General features: G+C 43.1%; 1 protein-coding gene across 2 annotated transcripts in view; it reads left to right on the top strand.

The window, feature by feature from the left end:
- Positions 1-4,811: 4,811 nt before the first annotated feature.
- The window catches only part of Ect2l (epithelial cell transforming 2 like), a 61,637-nt gene continuing 57,427 nt past the window's right edge, over positions 4,812-9,021 (top strand). For both annotated transcript variants that reach the window (XM_041654354.1, XM_041654353.1), the window contains exons 1-2: positions 4,812-4,913; positions 6,011-6,123. In XM_041654354.1, the coding sequence (XP_041510288.1) occupies positions 4,812-4,913; positions 6,011-6,123 (215 nt within the window). The remainder of the gene's footprint in view (positions 4,914-6,010; positions 6,124-9,021) is intronic.

Here is a 9,021-nt window from a genome sequence, read left to right as displayed (position 1 = left end):
AACCCAGCTTGAGCTTCACTCTGTCTAGAAGTGGGCATAGGGAGGCAACTGAGCTGCTGGATGACTTGTTCTGCATTTACTTAGTGTGTGTTTGTGTGTGAGTGTGTGTGTGTGTGTATGAGAGAGAGAACACGTGTGTGTCCTAGCAATGGATTCCTGACACAAAACTCAGGTGACCAGGTGTTCTCTGGAATGAGTCCTCTCAGATCTAAAGTGATTTTTAAAAAATTTTCTGACACCACCAAGTCTTTTTTTTTTTTTTTTGGAGCCTTGCTGTATTACTTTTGGCTAGTTTCTTGGAGATCCTCCTGCCTCAGTCTCCTAAGTGCTGGGAATGATGTGCCATCACCTCTGTATTCGTCTGTGGTTGTTAATGTCTCACGGAGTGTGTTGGAGTTATAGATCAGCGTGAGAGAATCAACCACTCTGGAAGTCCTGTGACCATGAAGGAGCACACCTCTCTGTTCACTTCGGACTTGAGGTCACTTAGAACGTTGGAATCGTTTTCTTCCTTTTGTTTTATTTTGAGATAGGGCTTCTCTGGAACTCACTCTGTAGACCAGGCTGTCCTCGAGCTCATGACTCGCCTGCTTCTCCCTCCCAAATGCTGAGATTAAAGGCGTGTGTCACCTCTTTCTGATGAGAATAGTTTTCAATAAAGTGTTATGGCTTTCTTCATAATATTTTTACTCACTTTTTTCAATGCACTTGTTTTTGATGTTGTAACTATATCACTTTACAAACTTCTTGTTCAAAATACAGAATTACGAAAAAACAAATCATGACCATAGGGCTCGAAGTGCTATGAAGTGAGCTCACCTGGACTGCTATTTCTAGATCATTCTCAGCCCCTGCAGTCTCCTCTAGTGCCCCCTCCTAAATATTACTCTTTCCTTCTCCAAAGGAAACTGTCTTGGTTCTTCAACCATTGTGATCAAATGTTTTATTCTGTTCCTAGCCTTTTCTGTCACTAGGGTGTATGTGTGAGCCTCCTGTGGCCGTGTTTAACAGTTCCTTCATCCCATGATACACAGCCTTCTGTTACATGGATATATGATACATTTATCCATCCAGCTGTGATAGACACTTGCTTGAATGATCCCCACCCTAAGCAATCTGGTGCTTTTGATGTTTTAATTCATATGTGTACTTTTTCTGTTAGGGCAATTATATGTATATACTCAACTTCAGTAAGTATGCCAAACAGCTGTCTAAAGTACATCGGCACCAGCTGTGTCTGAGTTCCCAATACCCACTGCAGCTGGCACACTGAAGTCTGTGCTGGGTAACAAACCATCCCAAAATGTCAAGTGACATGTAACAATCACAATTTATTTTCCACAGCGTTGTAAGTGTTTTGGCTTCCTCTGTGTGGTTCTTCTGTTTGTAGGTCTCTCTGGTCTCTGTGGGTACGTGCACACTCGCATAGATATACGCATATACACAGAAATACAAAGAAATTGGGGGAAAAGGAAATCCTTTTCACTTGTTGAATGGGAGGATCTACCCAACATCGCCCTAAATCTTACCAGAGTCTCACGGCCACACTGTTTGTTCGATCTTTGTCCAAAGGCTGATTGTTGTTGAGACTCTATGGGCTGCTGGAAAGCGTACTGGATAGTCTACCCCCAGACTAAGATCTTTCGTGTTAGCCCTGGCTATCTCGCTCGACTTTGCATATATAAATGAAGAAGTTAATCAACCACCAGTTTCTCGATTCTGCTGGGAACCCCTCTGGTCATGTGTCTATGTTCTCTGTGGCACTTTGGGTTAATCACAGTAACACAGGCAACAGTGTCACTCGGCTTCCCGTAGCTCACTAACCCAGATCACCTTCTGAGCCTGTCTTAGTGATGCATCCCCTCTTCATCTCCCCATCACCCCCTCTTCGTCCCCTCATCACCCTGGGCCCGGTGTCGGTGCTCTGTGTTAAGTTACATATGGCGTAAATAAACTTCCACATATATTGGTTTTTGTTAATTCGGAATAGCAAACCACCTTAAGGAAAACAGTGGCTCGAAACAACAGTAATGTATTGTCCTGATTCAGGTGATCAGCTGGGTGACCTGGGCGGTTGTCCCCCTCTGTGTTGTGGCTGGACCTGTCCTTCCCCTGCAATCTAAGTGCCGCCTTTGTTAGAAGTCAAGTACCCATATACACGTGGCTCAGTTTCTGGGCTTCTATTGTTTTAGCGATTCTTGAGCCAAAATTTCATGGGCTTGTTACCTTAACTTTAGGATAAACAAGTCCTGACATATGGACTGCAGCCAAGTCCTGACTCTTCCTTCTCCGCCAAGCTGGCCTTTGCTGTTCTAGATACATTTTCCTTTTTTTTTTTCTTTTGGTTGTTCAAGACAGAGTTTCTCTGTAGCCTTGGCTTTAAGCCAGGCTGACCTTGACTCTCAGAGACCTGCCTGCCTCTCCCTCCCAGTGCTGATATTAAAGGCTTACACCACCACCGCCCAGCTCTAGATACATTTTCTAATCAGTTGTTCAACGCTTTTTGGATTTTGGTTGACATTACACTGGGTAATAGAGTAATTTGGGAGAATAGACATCTTTAACGTACATGTTCTTATTTATAATCTATTAATATTTTTTGATGCACTTTTTAGTTAGTATTCTATGTGGAATGCTTAGCCCTCATATTTGACTTGGATTATAAAGGTTTTTTTTTTATATAAATGATACATTGTTGCTTTAAAAGTCTTTGTGAGGGACTGGAGAGGTGACCCAGTGGTTAAGTGTCTGCTTCTCTGGAGGACCATGGTTGAGTTCCCAACACCATGTGGCAGCTCACAACTGCCTGGAACTCCAGCTCCATGGGATCTGGCTCCTTCACACAGGTGTACAGGCAGGCAAAGCATCAATGCACAGACAATGAAAATAGATCATTAAACATTGTGTAAATGTTTGTGAGCATATGGAAATTGATTTTGCCTGTTGAACTTTCAGAAGCAGCTTTTAAACATGTCGAGTTGCTGTTGATTCTGTAGTATAGATGTCAAAAATGGCAATTTCACTTCTCTCATTAACATTGTTACACATGTTTTTTGGTTAGTGGTTTATCACACTGCAAAGAACACTCAGAACAATGTCAAAGATGCTAATTGTAACCTGAAGGAAGGGTCCGCTTCACTGTAGAGTCCATGCTTGACATACATTTCTTATCTGTACTCATGTTTGGATTCAGAAACCCCCCATGGCTGCTTTACTAAGGGTTGTGTGTGTGTGTCAATGAATAAGTGGCAGAAACTTATAAAATACACGCTTTGTGTCTACTGAGATTATTATATAACTTTGTTTAGTTTATGATGATAAGCACATTGATTTTATGATGTCGAATTATATTTGACATATTGTAGTGCATGTCATCATGTAGTAATCTGACATAATGTCACATTTACATTTGAAGACTAAATCTAGAGCTGGGGATGTAGCTCAGCCAGTAGAATACTCGTCTGGTATGTCTGCAGCAACTCTAAACTCAGCCCATAGTGTCACAGAAATCCCAAGTAGTGGAACAGCCTTGTAATCTCAATATTAAGGCACTTCGAGGGGCAAGGGGATCGAAAGTTCAAAGGTCATCCCCAGCTAAAGCATGTTAGAGGCCAGCCTATGGAGGAGGAGAAGCAGCAGCAACAATTGAATTTGGTGGGTGGGTGATTTCTGCATCTCTGTTTATGGTAGTAAACCTTTAGTATTCCTTTCATATTGGGAGCTGGTATCAAAGTTTTATTTTGGAATCGCCACCCTTTTCTCCCTTCTTTGAAAGAGCTCCATAAATTTAGTGTGACTTATTCCTTAAATCTTCAGTTGATGCAGACATTAGTTCTAAGAACAAGATGCTGTGGTAAGATCAATGCAGTCCAAGTGGTGTCAACAGCAGGCTCACAGCACCGGAAGATGGAGATGGGAACCCATCTTCCATGTTATGCTACCGGGAAAAAGGTAGAACAGTAGTCCAAAGACATTTAATATACAGAGTGAGCTTGTATTTTATACAAAGGGGTACAAAATGAATGTTACTACAGGAAACTCATTACTGACTGCATTTGCAGAAGTGGACCACGGTGTGGTTGGCAGTCAGAGTTCAACATCTTCCCCCTTGCTGAGGCAGGGTCTCTCTTTTGCTTCTGCCGCTGTACTGCATATACTAGGCTGAGTGACACTTGAGTTTTCGGCTCATTTTTCTGTTTTTCAAATAAATGTATGTGTGTCAGGCTTACAGATGTGGGTGCCACACCTGGCTGGTTATATCACTTCAGGACCTGGAACCCAGGTCAAAAGGCTTGTGCAAAAAGCTCTTTCACCCACAAAGCCATCACCCTGGTCTTATACCTCGATTCTTAACCTCCAGGAATCTTGCGATTAAAAAAGAAAGAAAAAAGTTTGATGTTTTAAACTAAAATTTGGAGTGATTGGGAATGCAGCAATGGGTAACAATTTTACACCAGTTCTGAGTGGGCAACAACTCTTCCGAAACCCCGTTCTAGCTCTGCACTTTCCCAGCGGAGTAAAATCCCTTGTTTAGATTCAGATCTGGATACACGTATATAAATACAAACTAAATGTCACTTTGGAGTTCATGGACACTTGGTGGGTATTTTCATGGTCTACTATACATATGCATAGACATACCTGAATTGTAAATTTTGTGTATGGTTTACCTGTATATTAATGGATATAGTAATTCTGTGATTCCTATAGAGAAAACAATTAATATTGTGGTTGTTTCTAAGCGTTCTTATCCATACATCTGTTAAATGGAACCAATAGTTCCTAGAAGTGGAAGAAAATAATTTGCTGAGATGTCACTCGGGAACTTTCCCCAGAGAAGTCTGGAAATGGAGAGTTTCCACATGAGATTCAGCACCTGGACTCCTTTTAACAACCGGTCCTTAAACAGACAGGTGAGTTCCATTCTCTGCAGAAGACATGAGTTCAATTGGTAAAGCCAATTTTACTGAGTACGTTGAATCTTATGCTATCATATTTTTAAAGAAAAATCATTTAGCTTTTGAGTCTTTTTTTTTAATAAGCCTGACTATGTCTCAGAGTGAGAGGCTCCCCACCCAGGACTCTGTTACCCAGGAAGGCACAGCATCTGCACGCCCCCCCGACTCTGCTCCTCCAGGACACCGTGGGCTTCTGTGGTAGGGGAGGGAAGTAGGGAAGGGCTTCTGAGAGGTAGTAAGGGCGCTTTCATGTATGTTTCTATGTGTCTTTCATCTGTTCTTCTATCATATGCACACTGCATGATTCCACGGAGCCCCAGAGCGCCTGTTCTTTTGAAAAGTAATTCAAGAATTCTTTGAACCGTAGGGCAGTCTTGCCAGATTTTCGTGGAGACTTGAGTTCACGTGGGTTCAGCTGCTTCCACATAGTGGGAGGCAAGGAGGTAGCTGGCAGATAAAACTTGATCAACAGTAAAGACGATGGGTTTGCATATGTCTTTATGTAAGAAAGTCAGGCTGAGACCAGGCTTTCAGAGATGTTAGTTCACGGTGTCTGTCCTCACTGGAGACACAGTTCACAATGGTATTGTGCAATTATTACTCATTTTCAGTTTCATGGGCATTATAAAGCTCCAGATCTAAGAGCAAAGAAACCAAATCCTTACTGAATGGTACTGCTTCCATCATTCAGGGAGTAGACACCTGTAGACAAGGTGGAACACTTGGATTCTTGCCCTGGGCCACACTAACCTAGGTAAACACAGGAGCAGTGGCTCATCATTGCCCTTTGTTCTCAGGAGGCTCTTTCTGGCCCCTCTGTAATTATACACTCCCTGGTTTTCCCCACTGGTCCACCGACAAGCCCTAGCTTGCCTGGATGCTGAATAAAAACACCTGAAGGCCAAAGCAGAGCCCCTCCAGCGTGCGTGAAAGTTACCTGTGAACTGCCGTGAGCATGCGACTATTAGCTGTGAGGTTACTAGCTGACCGACTGCTTAGCAACTGAAACCTTCTGGAAGCCGACAGTGAAATCTCATTTTCCTCTCTTCTAGCTCTTTCAAGAAAGAGTTACTCTCATAGGTCACTGGTTTGGCCTCTGGACCCACAAGCAACGGCAGGAGTTCTTATTCACAATTCTTTCACAATGCTCTAAGTCACAGCTCAGGTAAAAATAGCATAACGATGAAATTATTGGTTCTTAAGCTAAAATATGGTAACATGTTTATATAACCCTTAAGGAGTTTTTCCTCTTTTCTCTATAAAAAAAAATGAGGCCATTGTTATTTTACGGTTTATGAACAGATCCTTCTGGTGCCTGCTTCCTCCTTGAGTCTGAAACAGAGCTCAGGGGGGCTTAACACCTTCATACCAGTGGGCGGCTGTTTCATTTTTGCAAACACTTGTCAGTGGCTTGGTCTTTTCTCCTGGTCTATTAAATTCTTCTTGGAGCTATCAGACAATAGATGCCAGATGGGTAGACAGTTCATAATGATTATTAAACAATGGATGGATCAAAAGGATGTAAAAAGGGGCAGTACTAGCGGCCTTTAGGGTTATGAACAAGATATGCAGCTGATGAATTGTTTGTGGATTCCTGTCCTTATTTCTCCCTTCCCCTTTGGCACAGATAGTGTGACATTTGTTAGTTGAAATCACAGCCAGGGAGGCTAATGTTCTCATCAGGGATTAGTATTCTAGAGGTCATTAGCTTTCTCTCTCTCTTAGATTTATTAATTTATTATGTATGCAATGTTCTGTCTACATGCATGCCTGCATACAAGAAGAGGGCATCAGATCTCATTATACACGGTTTTAAGCCGCCATGATGTTGCTGAGAATTGCATTCAGGACCTCTGGAAGAAGGGCCAGTGCTCAGTCTCTGAGCCATCTCCCCAGCCCTTCATTAGCTTTCTCATATTGAGAAGGTCACAATGGCTCTGCAGCTCTCGGATATTTCCCAGGTAGCAGAGCAAACATCAGACTCAAGAGGTAATCAGATCAACCAGGGACATATTAAACAGTCAGCTAAATGTTAGAAATACTCAAGATGTGTGGCTAACCAATATATTCTAGAAAGCTCCTCAGCGTGCCTGGACCTGACCGAAGAACCTAGCTGGGCCAGTAGCAGGTGCTGTAAGGATGGTTTTGCAGGATTCACCCCCAAAGAGGTGCTCTTGAGTCCTTCTGGGATAACTGCTGGTAACTTCAGCCAACCATCATAATTCGATAGCGTTTCTGAGATGTTGTTCTTTGTCCACGAAGTGAAACTCTTTACCAACTCTGTCAAGCCTGCAGAGGAGACTTGAGGAAGTGACTTATTTCCTACAATTTGCTTCGTGAAACTGGGTATGTCTTCAGTTGGGGTTAGTTGATTTCACTCTGAGCTCAAGGAGAAACTAACCTTCAATTTTTTATACAACTATCAGAAATCATCAAGAGGTAGGTGTGGCTTCTTCCCCCAAAACTGCCTTCTACCCTTCCTTCCAGCTGCCTTTGCCCATCACATTGAGATCAGTTATTTATTTTTTTCTCTTCTCCACTGGCTCTCATTCCTGTATCTGTGTGCACAGAATAGAACGTTCACTGAGGCTTCCTGGTGGTGGTGGGGTTACTGGAAGGAGACAGCTCCCTGGCTGTGTTGAGTGAATTGCGAAGACTCTTTTATTTAAATAATCTTTATTTATTTACTTATACTTAAAGTGTGTGTGTCTTGGGAAGAAGGGATACCAATAGAGGCCTGAAGAGTCTGTCAGATCCTTTGGATATGGAATGATAGGCATCTGTAAGATGCTGTGCAACGTGGGAACGGAACCCGGCTCCTCTGGAAGAGCTGTGTGTGCTCTTGACCACTGAGACAGCTCCCAGCCCTAGCACAGGCTCTTCAGTCAGTGTCTGAAGGTCAGGAAGGCAGGTTTCCCCATTGTTATTTGCTGTTATTCCTTTTACCCTATCTTGCAGCTTTCCAGGAAAAAAAAATAACCTACCAAACCTCATAATCCATCATCACTTTGCACAGTTCATTCCCGTCTCAGGGACCATAAACCAGCAGTTTCTGATGTAACCACTGGAGGTCATTAGAGATCTTGTATGTTTGAGGCCTGACAGTCAGCCAGTCACTGGAAATTGCACCCTTGGCTACCTGGATTCTTCTTTCTGAGGGATAAGCATGTGCGACCAACGTGTTCTGTAGAATGTCTTTGCTGTGCTTGACAGCAGCTGTGTTCCCACGGCGGGGGGGGGGGGAGGGGGGGGGCGACGAGTGAGTCATAGCTCATGCAGCTGTTAGCATGCTCTGGACTGCTGATCTCACGGGAAGTTGTATGTATGGTTTCTGGATCTGACTTCTGAGGTCATCTTTAAACTGTAGGGACGGTTTTGTTATTGAAACAGTCTGTTTCTCTTCACGCTCCCCCCCCCTCCCCAGCTCAGGCTTTGACACTTGGAAGACTTCACCCACCCTCAACGGTTCCCAAAGGTTCACTGTGGGTCGCTAACTAATTCAATTAGAGCTGCGTTTCATGTTAGTTAGTTCTAGAAGCTCAGCTCAGTTCTGAACAAGTTAACGGAATCAGCGTCCTTTAAAACACCTTTATCAAAATAAATAAATAAAATACATCTTTCTTGAGATACAGTTCGTGTACGATAGCATTTGACAAGCGCGGGATTCAAGTCATTAGTTTTAGGACCTGCTCAGATTTGTGAAGTCATCTACAATCTAAGTGTTAACGCCTCACCGTCCTTCCCAGAGCCCTCTTGGTCAATAGCAATCATTCTCCATCTCCAGTCGGTTCAAAGGTGCCCTTACATGAGTCTACTTCCTGTGTCTCTAAATTTATCCCCTCTGGACCCTTTGTATAAACAGACCCAAGCAATACTTGATTCTTTCGTGTGTTAAAATGGTAAGCTTTATGCACTTCATAGCACACTTGAGCACTTTTCCTTCTACCGACTAATATTCCACTGTGTGGGCTTGTCCTATTCAGCTGATAGACCTTTGGTTTGCGTCTCCTTCAGGCTGTTGAAGATCACGTTCCTGTGAACTTCTCTATCCAATTTTTCTAAA

Source organism: Microtus oregoni, unplaced genomic scaffold (genome assembly GCF_018167655.1).
Source record: "Microtus oregoni isolate MIOR12 unplaced genomic scaffold, Mior012 000006F_ref0000085, whole genome shotgun sequence".
Taxonomy (NCBI): Eukaryota; Metazoa; Chordata; class Mammalia; order Rodentia; family Cricetidae; genus Microtus; species Microtus oregoni.
This window is presented reverse-complemented; position numbering and strand designations above follow the sequence as displayed.